The sequence below is a fragment of the Theropithecus gelada genome, chromosome 1, assembly GCF_003255815.1.
Source record: "Theropithecus gelada isolate Dixy chromosome 1, Tgel_1.0, whole genome shotgun sequence".
Classification (NCBI taxonomy): domain Eukaryota; kingdom Metazoa; phylum Chordata; class Mammalia; order Primates; family Cercopithecidae; genus Theropithecus; species Theropithecus gelada.
In genome coordinates this window covers 73,516,369-73,532,778 of record NC_037668.1, presented here as the reverse complement: position 1 = coordinate 73,532,778, position 16,410 = coordinate 73,516,369, and the positions used below count along the sequence as shown (strand labels likewise).

Below are 16,410 nucleotides of genomic sequence, written 5' to 3'. Positions count from 1 at the left end.
CCTCACCACCAGCATCCTTGGACTGCTGGGCTCATTCCTGCCTTTGAAACCCTCTATCACACACAGAAATGCTCCAGGCAGTCAGGTGAGGTGGCTCACGCCTGTAATCCCAACACTTCGGGAGGCCGAAGTGGGCAGATCACTTTAGGTCAGGAGTTCGAGTCCAGCCTGGCCAACATGGTGAAACCTTGTCTCCACCAAAAATACAAAGATTAGCCAGGTGTGGTGCCACACGCCTGTAGTGCTGGCTACTTGGGAGCCTCCTGAGGCAGGAGAATCTCTTGAACCCAGGAGGCAGAGGTTACAGTGAGCCGAGATCGCATCATTGCACTCCAGCCTGGGCGACAAGAGCGAGATTCCATCTCAAAAATACACAGCCTAAGATCCCACTGTAAGATCTTTAAACATAATTCCAAACAAGGAGATTTTTAGCATCTTTATTTGAGAAGTCAATTCAGTTGATGGGTGACAATTCCAAGTGTTGATGTATCTCAACCCTTTCTATACAGAAAATAACAAAACTCAACCAGCCAGCCTCCCCACATATGCTTCCAACCACATCTGGAGTGTCCACCATCAGTCCCGTGGCTACTTTCAAACCAGAGCTCAGATGCAGACCGTTTTCCTTAGGAATCATTCCCCTGACCCAGGTTTTCTTCAGAGTTCTTTTTCCAGGACAGGATTATAGCCCCAGTTGAAGACTAGGTTGATATAGGACAAGTACCATTCTAGGCCTGGCTCACAGCCGAAGTCCATAATCCATTTTCAGCACCGAAGAGCAAGATCTTCACCAAGTCTTGTTTTTGTAGCCCCATCCAGGGACAGCACCACTAAAGGTTTTGCAAGACAGCTGGATTCAGTGAAGTATTTGAAAACAGAATATAGCACCATTGGAAAACAAAGGCCTACAGCCACACTTGATCACCTCCACATTAGACAGATAAGAATTAGGATCAGGAACACAGATCAGTACAGAAGGCCAGAACAAAACCTTTGGCTACTATGTAAAACCAGGAGTGTTCCAAGGCAGATTCAGCCAATAATTAAGAAAAAAAACCATCAAAGCCTCAACCTTTGCTTACAATCTTTATTGAAGTTATACAAAAAGAATCCTCCAAAAGTGAAAAAATACATTATATACAAAAACACTTTCCCTTGGGAGGGGGGCTGTGCCGCCTCTTAACATGCAGTGCTTTCAACTGTAGCTCCAGCCTCCACTGTCGCCTCCACTGCCGCCCGGCTTTCAGCCCGATTCTCAGCCTGGAAGACAAACAGAGCCTGGGCATGAGTGAGCCTAATTTAAGCCGTTCTGTCTTACGTAACTGAGGCCTCAGTGAGAGGAAGCATATACAAGTCACCCAAACTCTGCTTTGCTCCCTATATTAAGAGGGCAGTATTTCTTGAATGCTCTGTGATAATGGGTTGACAGAGCCAATAATCATATTACATGGAAGGAAGTGACCTAATGGTTTTGCCAATCAAGTGCCTTCTCCTATGTTCATTGAGGGACCTATAATATACAGGTTCCTTTTGTCAGTGAGTCATCCTACACTCCCATAACCAAACTGTTTTCCTGCACAAGTACCGTTTCCTGTGAGGAATGCACTCAACAGTTGTTAACAGGCTCAAGGTGGGGAGCATGCACTTGGGAGGACTGATTTCCCCAGGTCCTGAGAACAACGAATGAGGCAAGAAGCTAAGCCCTGCTTAACTGCCCACCTCCTCCTCCATGTTTTCCGAAACTTCATTTCCACTGGGGACAGCATCCCCACTGCCTCCGTTCACCTCCGGCTCTGGTTTGGCTTTCTTTGCATCATCTTTCCGGGGACTCTCTTCCTCTGGTTTCCTCTAAAGATATAATTGTGAAGGCTTCACAAATGTGCTTAATGTTTTTAAAAACACAACTGCAAAACATTTCCTTAACCCTCGTGGTGCAAAGATCCTGAACACCAGGATTCATAGCTCTGAGGGTCTCTCTCCCTAGCCATGGGCAGATGCCAAATTGTACTCTCAGAATAAATTAATCTGTCCCACCCTACCACTTCAGGCCCCTCTACCGGAAGCACAAGGAGACAGGGTTGGGGTGAGATGTGAATGGTAATCACTGTACGGGTTTGAATTCCTGTGTTTGAGTCAGGAAACACAACAGGAATTCAGAGTTCCCTGGCCGAGGGCAGTGGCTCACGCTTGTAATCCCAGCACTTTGGCAGGCCAAGGCGGGCAGATCACGAGGTCAGCAGTTCAAGACCAGCCTGGCCAATATGGTGAAACCCTGTCTCTACTAAAAATACAAAAATTAGCCAGGTGTGGTGGCACACACCTGTAATCCCAGCTATTTGGGAGGCTGAGACAGGACAATCGCTTGAACCCAGGAGGCAGAGGTTGCAGTGAGCCGAGACCACGCCACTGCACTCCAGCCTGGGTGACAGAGCGAGACTCCATCTCAAAAAAAATGAGTTCCCCTATCCACCAAAATAAAAGAGCCACCAGTACTGTAGGCAAAAGGCAGACTCAGGAATTAAGTACCAACAGGCCTGCTGCTGAATGACTACTGTCAAAGAAAACCTGCCACCTGCCAGCTGCTAATCCAATCCTCCTCTGCAGCTTTCATGGTAATTCTATGGGCTTAAAAGGCCAGGAGTGTTTGCAAAAAGAGGTGTGCAAATAAAAACTGTCTCCACAGCTGGGAGCATTTTGGGAGGCCGAGGCGGGCAGATCACGAGGTCAGAAGTTTGAAAACAGCCTGACCAATATGGTGAAACTCCGTCTCTACTAAAAATATAAAATTACCCAGGCATGGTGGCACGCGCCTGTAATCCCAGCTACTCTGGAGGCTGAGGCAGAAGAATCGCTTGAACCTGGGAGGCAGAGTTTGCAGTGAGCCAAAACGGTGCCACTGCACTCCAGCCTAGGTGACAGAGCAAGACTCCGTCTCAAAACAAACAACAACAACAACAACAAAAACTGTCTCCACTCACAAATCCTTACCCCCTTTGGAAAATGAGTGTCTTATATGCACCAACTATATAGGGAGAGGTTTATAGGAAAGGTATTAAAAATGGAATCTGAGGAAAAGGTAGGAAAGAAACACCACATGTAGACTTACCTTCTTTCTGACAAGGTGGGAAATATCAGTCACACAGTTTGATGAGGAAGCACCATCTGTTGGCTTTCTACCGGCAATCTGGCAAAATAAGCCTTTATTAGCAATTGTACAAGCTATATGAGATCAATGCTGAGGCTTATATGATTTTTTAGTCTTTTTGAGACAAGGTCTCACTATGTTGCCCAGGCTAGTGTTGAATTCCAAACCTCAAGCAATCCTCCTGCCTCGGCCTCCCAAAGTGCTGGGATTACAGGCATGAGCCACCACACCAAGCCAACACTGAGACTTAATATAAGTGACCAAAAAAACCACCTGAATACCCACCATGGAGACTGAAGAGCCTCCTCCACTAGGAGTGAAACCTGAAGTAGAGCTCTCCACCTGCAAGAAATGGCAAACCCAAATTGGTTTCAGGATAGAACCCAGGCCACCTGCAGCCTTGTAACAGGTACCCATCACCATCCAAACAACTAAGACCTGAAATGCTAGTGGCCTCCATATAGTATCAAGATCTTCTACCCGGGCCCATCTATCCCTGTCTAGCGGCCACCCAGAGCATAGTCGCAGAGTGTACCTGATAATCTTCCATATCCTACCTGCAGGGTAAAAAGCTCTGGGACATTCTAACACAGCCAAAAACAGAACCAGGCAATTTGTGGTCAATGCCTCTCAATGCCTCACTAATTTATGCAAATGAGTTCTTAGAAATGGAAATAGCAACTTACATTTGTTAAGAAATGTCTATTTTTCCAGTACTGTCAGAAGTGTATTTTACACATATGTACTACAGGTTGGGCAGCCCATTCCTTAATCTGACTGACACTCAAAGGAAATGCTCTCTGGAGCATTTCAGATTCTGGATTAAGGGTATCCAACTGTTGAGTATGATGCAAATATTCCAAAATCCAAAAGCATCTGAAATGCGAAACACTTCTGGTCTCAAGCATTCAGGTAAGAATCTCAACCTGTATTATCCCCAACTTACAAATGGGTCAACTGAGGGAGAGAAATGCCCATGGCCATTTTAAGTATGGAATTAAAACCCAGATGGTCTGGGGCTCCAGGGTATTTCTTCTTAACCAATGCATTATTCGATAGGAATAATTAGATGAGCCCACCAACTCCCTGGAAACCAAGTCATGATGAAAAGTTCCTGGCAAATGAAACATTAACATAAATGGTACCAAACATGCTATTATCAAAATGTTAACAGAACCAACCAGAGTAGCTTTCAGAGCCAGTTCAGCTACATTCCCACTATGCTGAGACTCCTTTGCATCTTCTATCTTCTCTCTAATTTCGGGTAGCAGTTCCTTTAGTTCCTCAATTTCTTTCTTGTATTCAGCAGACAATCCTTCAGCCTCCTTCACATGCTCATTTAGTACAGCTAAAAAGAATAAAATGATTAGTAATGGCGCAAAAAAGAACTGTTATTTTCCCTTAACTGCTGGATCCAACATCACCATGAAGCAGCTGGTCTTCACTCACCCATTCTCTTCTCAATAACTTCAATAGATTTGCTGAACTGTGCCACTGCCTCATCATACTGAGAGTTGTACCCATAAGCCAAGCCCAGCTGGTAGTGGGTCTCTGCAAGGAGACGGTCGTGGGCTTCTAGGTACTGTTCCTGCAGGTTTAGGCAGGACTGGAACTCCTCCACAGCTTGCACATAGTTTTCTAACAAAGAGAAAAAGAAGAGCAAGTAAATGGACAGCATTTAACATAAAATACTTCCAGAATTCAGACCCATCCTACGGGAATGCGTCCATACTTAGCATTTCATTTTTGTTTATAGTTATTTCCAGGACCCATGACTATAAAGAATGTCAAAATGACTTTTAAAAACCTACTGAGGCTGGGCGTGTAATCCCAGCACTTTGGGAGGTCGAGGCAGGCAGATCACAAGGTCAGGAGTTCAAGACCAGCCTGGCCAATATGGTGAAACCCCATCTCTACTAAAAATACAAAAATTAGCTGGGCGTGGTGGTGGCTGCCTGTAATCTCAGCTACTCGGGAGACTGAGGCAGGAGAATTGCTTGAACCTGGGAGGCGGAGGTTGCAGTGAGAAGAGATTATGCCACTGCACTCCAGCCTGGGCGACAGAGCAAAACCCCATCTCAAAAAGAAGAAAAAAACCTACTGAAAGACTTTCTATGAGTGCCACTCAAAGAGACTGTTCATTGTTCCAGGGTCTACAGGGAACCCAGACCTGTCTTTTTAAAGATCAAGTTGGGGCCGGGCGCGGTGGCTCAAGCCTGTAATCCCAGCACTTTGGGAGGCCGAGACGGGCGGATCACGAGGTCAGGAGATCGAGACCATCCTGGCTAACACGGTGAAACCCTGTCTCTACTAAAAAATACAAAAAACTAGCCGGGCGAGGTGGCGGGCGCCTGTAGTCCCAGCTACTCCGGAGGCTGAGGCAGGAGAATGGCGGGAACCCGGGAGGCAGAGCTTTCAGTGAGCTGAGATCCGGCCACAGCACTCCAGCCTGGGCGACAGAGCAAGACTCCGTCTCAAAAAAAAATAAAAATTAAAAAAATAAATAAATAAATAAAGATCAAGTTGGGTTCTAGAGAATCTATTAGAGGAAGAACGAGGGAGCTGAAGAGGGTAGGAGAGTATAAAATGGAAAATGCATTACCAGATTCAACACTAACTTCTCCGAGTTTAAGATGTGCCTGGGCAGCATAAAGCTGGGCTTCTTTTGTTTCTTGCCTAAAAGAAGGAAAGTTGATCAAAAACCTTAACAGTATCTGTCTAACCCTAACTGGTTTCTATTTAACCACCAAGCTCTCAACCCAAGCCTAGAAGCACCAAGAGTTTTACCTTTTAAAAATGATCTTTGCTAAATCCAGCATATCCCAGGCAAGCTCTAGGTTCCCAATCTCCTCCTCTTCATTTTCTTGAAGAGACTAAACAAAAAAAAAAAAAAAAAAGGATAGGCATCTTTTCAGAATACAAATCTAAATGTGTAACTTAGCGTAGCTTTAAAAAAGTTGATATACGATTCAAAATTTGGACTTTCTCCCTAAAATCTAGAGAATGGGTCCACATACTATCCTAAGTCATGGCCATGTCAGTGGTATTTTAACAGTGAAATGTTGGCTCACATACTAACACACAGGACCCCTAGAATCAAATTTATCCTCCCATCCTAGGCATGAATAAAGGATCCCTAATCCATAACCAAGGGACAGTTATCTATAATAATCATGCCGAGGGCTCGGCATATTGGGTCATGCCTATAATCCCAACACTTTTGGAGGCTGAGGCAGGAGAATCACTTGAGGCCAGGTTTGAAACCAGCCTGGGCAGCATAGCAAGACACCATCTAAACAAAATAAAATTAGAGAACAAATTAGCCAGACATGGTGGCAAACATCTGGAGACCTAGTTATCTGAGAAGATGAGGCCAGATTCCTTGAACCCAGGAGGCTGAAGATACTGTGAGCCCTGAATGTGCCAGTGCACTCCGGCCTGGGAAACAGAGACAGAGATTCTCTCTCTTAAAAAAATAACAGGCCAGGCACAGTGGCTCACGCCTGTAATCCCAGCACTTTGGGAGGCCGAGGTGGGCGGATCACAAGGTCAGGAGATCAAGACCATCTGGCTGACACAGTGAAACCCCGTCTCTACTAAAAATACAAAAAATTAGCCAGGCATGGTGGCAGGCGCCTGTAGTCCCAACCATTTGGGAGGTTGAGGCAGGAGAATGGCATGAACCCAGGAGGCGGAACTTGCAGTGAGCCGAGATTGTGCCACTGCACTCCAGCCTGGGCGACAGAGCGAGACTCCATCTCAAAAAAAAAAAAAATCATGCCTAAACTAGGTAAGCTACAGTCCTGCAAATTAGCTGGGCGTGTTGGCACAAGCCTGTAGTCCCAGCCACTTGAGAGGCTGAGGTGATCACTTAAGCTCAGGTCTAGGCTGCAGTGAGCCATGATCATGATTACCCCACTGCAATCCAGCCTAGGCAACAAGAGTGAGCTCCTGTCTCCCAAAAAAAGAGAAAGGCTGACAACAGTACTGAGTGGCTAACAACATACCTTGTTTTCAAGGACTGAATCGTTTGGCATTTCTTCAGTCTTATCATTTTCTTTATCATCCTCTTCTGATCCTTCAGTTTCTAGAAGTAAAAATTCCTCAGTATTGAGAATATAACTAAGAACATCTTCTGACTAGTCAGAGATTCTAATACACGTGTCAACCTATATTCAGAGATAGGACAGGCCAGATGCTAATCCAAGTGAGTTAACACCTGAACTGAATATATTGTCAGTGGGTGCAGTCTAGTTCGAGTGTAACCTAGACTAAGAATGTGTAATCTTAGTCTACGGGTCAGACCTTCAGCAAGTAAAAGGCTGCGTGTTTCTCTTTTAAAAGTCAACCTGGACCATTCAGAATAAGATACATTGGCTAATGCCTCTTATTCACTGGCTAGAAGCTCCCATCCACTCAGCCAGAAGCAGATGGAGACCTCAGTCAGTGTTTCTGATAGATTTTTTTTTTTTAAGACAGAGTCTCGCTTTGTTGCCCAGGCTGGAGTGCAGTGGCGTGATCTCGGCTCACTGCAAGCTCCACCTCCTGGGTTCACGCCATTCTCCTGCCTCAGCCTCCCAAGTAGCTGGGACTACAGGCGCCCGCCACCACGCCCGGCTAATTTTTTGTATTTTTAGTAGAGACGGGGTTTCACCGAGTTAGCCAGGATGGTCTCGATCTCCTGACCTTGTGATCCGCCAGCCTCGGCCTCCCAAAGTGCTGGGATTACAGGCGTGAGCCACTGCGCCCGGCCTCTGATATCTTTAAGCCATTCATTTGATAATACTAACAGCCTGGGAAAGTACCAAAGTTAAATGATTCCAGTCCATTCTGATCAAGAATGCTCAAGAGACTAGCTTTCCCACAACTGAGCTGTGGAGCAAAAAGCATAGTCCTTACCAACTTACACCAATGAGCATGTCACAGACTCCAGCCAGCTCTAGCACGTACAGAATTTGAGTAAGAAATACTATAACCCCTATTTTACTCCTATACCTTGTTAATGACACCTCTAAAATGTGCAGCCTTATCAACACTATATCTCACCATATTGAATACACTCACAAGTCAACCATCTAAAGGTCAGGCTCCTAATCAACAGCTCTACTGTCAGTGATTAGACAAATCAACAATGTTAAGTGATTAAAATAAGCTTTTTAATACAAACAACTCATGAATTGGATATAATGTACCTCTCTCTGCCATCTTTCATTATGCATTTTTAACACCACCAAAAGAGCTCAAATACTAACACCTTACAATGGGAATATAAAAATGGCAATCAGGCCTTAGAGCAATAGTCAGGTTAAGAGTTTTACCAGCAGCAACCACAAAAATATTCCATTTTCAAAGAAGCTTAGAAAATACTTTAACAAATTTATTTACTGAGGACATCAGGGCATTGCCATTGATACCTGGGCACGGGTTGGGAAAGGTTTTAAAGTAATGACAACGACTACCAGGCGCAGTGGCTCACACCTGTAATCCCAGCACTTTGGGAGGCCAAGGCAGGAGGATCATGAGGTCAGGAGATTGAGACCATCCTGGCTAACACAATGAAACCCCATCTCTACTAAAAATACAAAAAATTAGCCAGGCGTGGTGGCATGCACCTGTAGTCTCAGCTACTCAGAAGGCTGAGGCAGGAGAATCGCTTGAACCCGGGAGGTGGAGGTTGCAGTGAGCCTAGATCATGCCACTACATTCCAGCCTGGGTGACAGAGCAAGACTCCGTCTCCAAAAAAAAAAAACTAATGGCAATGGCTTTCTCCTTAACCTAGCTCCCCACCATTCCTTGAAGATGGTACCGATTCCTCAAGAGGAACCAATAACATTCTTCTGAGGCAATTATAGGAATTTTAATTTAAAAATCTGATGTAAAACTTCCAAGTAATTAAGATACTTTGTTTCAAATTAGAGGTTTTCTTCTAGCATTCTGGTACGAGTAGGAAGAGATACCAGATAGGAATAGAAGATAACAATATCAATTTAATTTTTCCTACACATTGGGAAGATGAAGTATTTACTTTTCTGTCAATTATCCTAAATATGTAAATCTACTTCAGCTTTTCTGCGTATTCTGCTAGAGGATGGGCGGAGTTAATAAAACCACCCATCTGGTCTAACTTTGGGGAACTAAGCCCAGACCCACTTGGAAATTTGGATATGAAAAGATAATGGTGTATGGTGGGCCAGGTGCTATGGTTTACACCTGTAATCCCAGCACTCTGGGAGGCTGAGGCTAGTGGATCACCTGAGGTCAGGAGTTCGAGACCAACCTGGTCAACACGGTGAAATTCCATCTCTACTAAAAATACAAAAAAATTAGTCAGGCCTGGGGACATGTGTCTGTGGTCCCAGCTACTCGGGAGGCTGAGGTAGGAGAAATGCTTGAACCTGGGGGGTGGAGGTTGCAGTTAGCTGAGATTACACCATTGCACCCCAGCTGCGCATGGTGGTGCACACCTGCAGTCTCAGCTGCCTGAGAGGCTGAGGCAGGAGGATGGCTTCGGCATAGGAGTTTGAGGCTATAGTGAGCCATGACTGTCATGCCACTGCACTCCAGCCTGGCAAAAGAGCAAGACCCGATTCAAAAAGAAATGGCACAGACCAATTATCTTTATTAGAAGGAAATGTACAGTCCAACACATGGCAAAGAGTCAAGAGGTGGCAGTAAATAGGGTTTTAATTTTTAAGTGAAAAAACTGCTTGGAAGATTTCTGCAGAATGGTGCTGACACGTAAAGGAAAATAAAGCACAGAAAGTGGTTGAGTACTCGAGCCAGAAGTTTGGGTACCCAGCCTTCTCCTTACTGTGTGACTAGGGTAAATTACTTAAACCCCTTTCTCCCATTTCTTCTTTTGTAAAGTACGGAAAACTGTATTGTCTTTACAAGCAGAACAATACTTGATATACAACACCAAAAGATGCAGCATATGAAAAGCCTGGGGCTTTTCAAATATAGTTAATTTTTAAAATAAGTGACAAATTTTCTGGTTTTTTTTTTTTTTTTGAGACAGAGACTTGCTGTGTTGCCCAGGCTGGAGTGCAGTGGCATGATCTCGGCTCACTGCAACCTCTGCCTCCCGGGTTCAAGCCATTCTTCTCGTTCAGCCTCCTGAGTAGCTGGGACCACAGGCACATGCCACCATGTCCGGCTACCTTTTGTATTTTTAATAGAGTCGGAGTTTCACCATACTGGCCAGGCTGGTCTCAAACTCCTGACCAGGTGATCCGCCCACCTCAGTCTCCCAAAGTGCTGGGATTACAGGCGTGAGCCACTGCACCCGGCCCACAACAAAATTTCTAAATGAGTGTAGGAAAGCGATGAACACTGTCACCCAGCCCACAACAAAATTTCTAACTGAGTGTAGGAAAGGGATGAACACTGTCTTCTTTGATGTGTGGTAACTTGGGAAGAATAATATATTCAAGGCAGATCTTGCTTTGGATTCAGTACTATGACCCTAAACAAGTCATGTAACCTTTAAACTTCAACCTCATCACTATAACTTGGGCACTACTACCTACCACATAGTATTGTTTTAGGATCAGATGTAATATATGTGAGAGCTCTAACAATGTTAATTATGATCCTACTATGACATCTCTATCGTAGCTTACCATTCAAGGTCTTAGGAGCCAGTCAGCAGAGCTTGCTCACAATCATTAAGATCAAGACATGGGAGTTTTGTTTTGGGTTTTTTGTTTGTTTGTTTGTTTGTTTTTTTAGGAATTTAGTTCTGTGCTTTTTTCCATAAAGAAAAGAAACCCAATGGTGCTACCATTTTAGCCAATTCATTTCCAGTTACTGAGCCTGTGCTGGCTGGAGTACAGGGACCTGCACATAGTGGAAGGAAGTTTACAAGAATGAGCTCAAAGTATTGAAGATGGGTCTCTGAAAATCTAAAACTGAAGAGAACTCTTGAAGTAGTCTGGCAATTACAAGAAGTAACCATTAGTTGGAATATACCTGTGGTTATTAATGCCAATGTTAGATGAACCTTATATACAGTAGAATCCTCAAATGATAGCAAAAGTCAGACTTGCCAGTTATGTAGTAATTAGAGGCTTATACATCTTAATGAAATTTAATCACAATTAGACCAATAGCATTATAGAAAGCATCCACGCTTTATAATATTCTAAGTAACAAAAAATTCAGTTTAGCAGCCGAAGCAAGCATGAAATGAGGAAGGAAAGCAGCAAGAGAGCTAATGGTTCTGTTTTTTGTTGCCTTGGGGAAGGTGGTGGGGGGCCTGTTTTAACTAATGTGAATAAGCCTCTAAACACTTCCTGAAGACTTAAAGGTAGAGAGGAGCACCAGAATTCTTTAACTCTGGTGATACAACAGTCAAGGTTAACTATCTTCATTTAAATGGCATGCCTGCTTCAGTGTACCAATTCAGTGGATTCTACTGCTCTGTTCCTGCTTCCTAACACACAGAAAAGGAGTCATGTGAACAATAAATTTTAAAATCCAGAGGCATGCAAGTGAACATCCATTCAGCATTCTCTGCCAGCCTACTAGCCCACTATTTCCCTACCTACCCCACCCCTCATCTACCTTTTCCATCCCACTTTATTGGCTAGTATGATGCAACAAGTTACTGATAGCTAGCCAAGTCTCAGAAATCACAGAGAAGGCCTATTTTGCAGTTAGTAAAAATGTTAGTTTATAAGCCAACTAAAGAACACTTGCTGCTTTTGATTTAACTTACTTGACTAGCACAACCTTGTTAAACTACCCGCCTTTGCATTTAGCCCTTTCCTAATCCAAAGGCAGACGGAAAATCCTGAATGGAAGGCTGACTTTTACCCATAATTAGTGAGTCAAATCCAGAATGTACTCCACCCACTGCAGCTCTTGCATATCCCGGTTACCTTCACCCTCTTTCATCTGTTCTTCTCTCTCTTGTGTCTCTTCATTAGCAGCTATCTGAACTTTGTCTTCAGTTGATTTCTCAGTAGCTCCCTGGGCTACCTTGGTATCAACCCCATCTCCAGCTGCCTCAGACTCTTCTACTGACAGCTTAGTCTCCTCCTGACTAGGAACCAGCTTTGCCCTGACCTTCTCCTCTAGTCCTGAGCCATCTTTTGTTTCTGTCAGTCTTTCTATAGAAGTCTGTGGTTCAATAGGAGTCTGATCTCCTACAGCTGACGGTCCATTGACTGCACCATCCTTAGGGAGAACTGTAGCCTCCTGCCCAGGCTTTTCAGAGACTTCTGATCCAGCCTCTACAGCTGAGGCCTCTGCAGCCTCTGCTGTCACCTCTGGTGACTCTTCAGCAGGTGGCACTTCTTGACCTACCAGTTGTTCAAGAACCACCTTTCCTGCCTCATGTTCAGAGGTAACTACCTTCTCCTCTGGCTCGTCCCCACCCACATCCACTGGCTTGACTGTTGGGTCTAAAGACTCTGCTTCTAACTCCACTGCAGTGCCCTGCTTTTCTACAGTCACCACAGGTTGCTCTTCTGAAACTTCTCTTGGCTTCTCCTCCATGCTCACAATTACCTCTCCCTGCTTCTCCTGACCTTTTCCTCTACACTCTTCTTGGACATCAGTTCCAGAAACTGATTTTTCTTCCTCAGCATCTGGTGCTTCCTGTTCTGGCTTCCCAGAAGTAACCTCAGCTTCATTCGGTCCTTCTGGTGCTGTTCCTCCTTTTGCCTCTTCAGAGGTTTCAGTTAACCAATCTAGAGTCAAGTCAACTTTTTCCTGTGGCTCCTCTGCAGATTCACTTATATCCATATCTTCTCTTCCACCCTTCTTCACTTCACTGTCCTGTTCTTTATTAGTTTCAGGCTTTGCCAAAGACTTGTCTTCTGTTTTTTTGGCTTCTTCTTTTTCTCCCATGGCGTCATAAACCTGTTCTCTCAACTCTTCCCTTGCTTCCTCTACATGGTTAAAGAACATGAAGCATAAACATGTCTTCGAGTTTAATGATAAAGGCATAAATGGAAACTAAAAATACATTCCCTTTAAACCCTCAAAAAGCCTACCAAGTTTCAGCAGATGGCCTTAAAACTATCTGCCCCCTAGAGAAAAGGAAAGGGAGCGTCCCAGCTAGCAGAGCAACTTATTGCAAAAGAAACCCAAGCTTGTTAAACTTTTGTTTTACTTGAGCATTCTGATTACCAGTTAGGTAAGAGATGCCAAGTTTTTCATTCTCCCCCAACTGATATGTAAAACTCTAGCAGCCAAATTCAGCTTAGAAATTATATAATTTTCGCAGACATAAAAAATGTACAAGGGCTCTAAAAGTACCGCTATTAAAATAACTGAACTGCACAGGCTGTTTTAAAAAATTTTGCATCAGAAAAATATTTAAGGTTGTAATAGTATTTAAAACACCAATTTAATCTTGCTTTTATCTTTTTGGTTTAAAAAACCCCAACTGAAACAACCAAATTTACTTAAGAGATTAAGTTATTCTCTTAGAAAAATCTGCTGTCAGTTTCAGTAAACAGCTACCCCCACTGCAATCTCTACCCGATGCAGGCATCACCCCAAGCATCCTAGGAGAGACCATCCAGGACAGGTAGAGCCCTGTTTCCACCACTGTATACAAGAAATATACAACGTCGCATCTCTTGAATGTCACATGCAACTCCACATACCATCTATATTATCATTATTTTCTGCCAGAGATTCATCTTCTGTTTTTTCTCCTTCTTCCTCTTCCACATGCACACCTTCCAAGGCGTTTCCCAACACACCATTCTCCATTCTAGGAGAACAAGAGAAAGCACCAAAGGTTTGATGGCTAGAATCTACCAATTTTTTCTAAGACAGAAAATATAGTCCTGTATTATAAAAGCAAGGGAAGAGTAAGCCAAGCGCAGGCAATATATAACTATATTATATTCAAGGAAGCAATGAACAAAACTTTAGTAATGTAAATCAAGACTGCAAGAGCACTGAAAGGAAATAAGCATACTCTACTCCTCCATCCAGCCGCTGAAAAGTGTGATGTCTCTTGTCAAAAGAACAAGACCTATATGCATTCCATTTGTAACAGAACCATACTATTTCCCAAACTCTGTATCCACCCATTTCTCTAAATAGCCAAAAATGCTCTAGCAAGATTTTCATGGCAAATCATGAGAAAGTTCTATATGATTATGAGATTAAAAACTTACCAGAGGCCAGGCATGGTAGCTCACGCCTATAATCCCAGCACTTTGGGAGGCGGAGGCAGGCAGATCACCTGAGGTCGGGAGTTCAAGACCAGCCTGACCAACATGGAGAAACCCCGTCTCTACTAAAAATACAAAATTAGCTGGACATAGTGGCGTAGGCTTGTAATCCCAGCTACTCAGGAAGCTGAGGCAAGAGAATCGCTTGAACCTGGGAGGCAGAGGTTGCAGTGAGCGGAGATCGCACCACTGCACTCCAGCCTGGGTGACAAGAGTGAAACTCCGTCTTAAAACAAAACAAAACAAAAAAACAACTTATCAGAACTGGGCCAGGTGCAGTGGCTCGCGCCTGTAATCCCAGCAGTTTGGGAGGCCGAGGTGGGTGAATCACCTGAGGTCAGGAGTTCAAGACCAGCCTGACCAACACGCTGAACCCTGTCTCTACTAAAAATAAAAAATTAGCTGGGTGTGGTGACACGCGCCTGTAGTCCCAGCTACTCAGGAGGCTGAGGCAGAAGAATCACTTGAACCCGGAAGATGGAGGATGCAGTGAGCCAAGATCATGCCACTGCATTCCAGGCTGGGTGACAGAGTGAGACTCCATCTCAAAAAAAAAAAAACTTACCAGAACTGAGATTAAATAGATGATACCATTTGCTAGTTTGTATACCCTAAACAGAACTTATTCTGGTTAATAAATTCTGATAGAACATAGCCAAGAACTTTTCAATAGTAAGAGTCTTTTTTACTCGACAGTCTCACCTGCTAATTCTTTCCAGTTGTCCTCTATTCAGTCCTTGTTTTGAGCTAGCTCACAGTGCTTTTAAGGATTCTCTCCCTACACTGAACTTTGGATCATTTACTATCAGAAAGATCTTTGCTCCTAATTGACTCCAGAAGTCAAAATTTAAATATAACTACTAATTGTATCAAGTGCCATTCACAACTTCGATCACTACTTCAAGCTCCTTCAAAACTCTCTAGGTAAAAGCAATCTTGCTTAGTTCCTGTGAAATCTCAAAGCTAGTAAAAACAATCCTAACAAGGAAACTTCAGTTTTTAAATACAACACCCATACCTTGCCAACTCCAGAAGTGATTTCCCATAGAAAAAGAAGGCTTCTCCACACTCATTAGCTGTCTCTCCATACTTCTTACCTCTACAAAGAGAATAAAAATCTAAAATCTGAATTACCATCTAGTCTAAAACATTTAGTTCTAGTTCTTCAGTTATAAATTGGTATTTCTCCAGTAACATACTCCTAGGAAACCAATACCCCTCTTGCTTTCAAGTCAAGGTCAAAGCGACGTTAAACAATGCATGAAAATCTTGTATGCTCTTTATCAATATATAACATATACACATCGTAAGTGAAATAATCGTGCTACAATTAGTAATATATAATGTAGGGCCAAACAACCCTAAGGTATTAATAGGTATTCCTCCTGCTAAAAGACGGATGTCAATATAGACCAGAGTAGTTAAAGGACCTTTGGCTGGGACCTAGAGGATGATTAAGGCCCATGGAAAGGCATGATGTAAAGTGCAGAATATCTGGAGCTGTTTTACCTGGATTCAAATCCTACCTTTAACCCATAACTAGCTGTGAGACCTTAGACAAATTATTCTCACAGTGCCTTAGTTTTCTCATCTGTAAATGGGAACGTTAATAACTGTTTGTTCAAAGAGCTGTTGCAAGAACTAAATGAGTTATTAATGTATGTAAAAGCACTGAAAACAATGTTTAGACAACAAATAGCACTGTGTGTAAGTCTTAGCTATTAAATTTAGAGAAGGACGGACAAAAATTACATAAGTATAATAAATGAAAGGAGAAGGCCGGGCGCGGTGGCTCAAGCCTGTAATCCCAGCACTTTGGGAGGCCGAGACGGGCGGATCACGAGGTCAGGAGATCGAGACCATCCTGGCTAACACAGTGAAACCCCGTCTCTACTAAAAAAAAAATACAAAAAAACTAGCTGGGCGAGGTGGTGGGTGCCTGTAGTCCCAGCTACTCGGGAGGCTGAGGCAGGAGAATGGCGTGAACCCGGGAGGCGGAGCTTGCAGTGAGCTGAGATTCGGCCACTGCACTCCAGCCTGGGCGACAGAGCGAGACTCCGTCTCAA

At 43.8% G+C, this 16,410-nt stretch overlaps 1 protein-coding gene across 3 annotated transcripts in view; it reads right to left on the bottom strand.

Annotated features, from left to right (window-relative positions):
* Nucleotides 1-422: 422 nt before the first annotated feature.
* The window catches only part of NASP (nuclear autoantigenic sperm protein), a 39,238-nt gene continuing 23,250 nt past the window's right edge, over nucleotides 423-16,410 (bottom strand). The window contains exons 4-15 of one of the 3 annotated variants that reach the window (XM_025384330.1): nucleotides 15,363-15,443; nucleotides 13,766-13,875; nucleotides 12,029-13,042; nucleotides 7,153-7,232; nucleotides 5,933-6,018; nucleotides 5,748-5,821; nucleotides 4,595-4,783; nucleotides 4,327-4,493; nucleotides 3,431-3,487; nucleotides 3,107-3,184; nucleotides 1,720-1,848; nucleotides 423-1,260 (exon numbers count right to left, since the gene is read on the bottom strand). In XM_025384330.1, coding sequence (XP_025240115.1) covers nucleotides 1,180-1,260; nucleotides 1,720-1,848; nucleotides 3,107-3,184; nucleotides 3,431-3,487; nucleotides 4,327-4,493; nucleotides 4,595-4,783; nucleotides 5,748-5,821; nucleotides 5,933-6,018; nucleotides 7,153-7,232; nucleotides 12,029-13,042; nucleotides 13,766-13,875; nucleotides 15,363-15,443 — 2,146 coding nt within the window. In that variant the 3' untranslated portion in view covers nucleotides 423-1,179. The remainder of the gene's footprint in view (nucleotides 1,261-1,719; nucleotides 1,849-3,106; nucleotides 3,185-3,430; nucleotides 3,488-4,326; nucleotides 4,494-4,594; nucleotides 4,784-5,747; nucleotides 5,822-5,932; nucleotides 6,019-7,152; nucleotides 7,233-12,028; nucleotides 13,043-13,765; nucleotides 13,876-15,362; nucleotides 15,444-16,410) is intronic. The other 2 variants (XM_025384344.1, XM_025384336.1) reach the window with 2 other exon arrangements.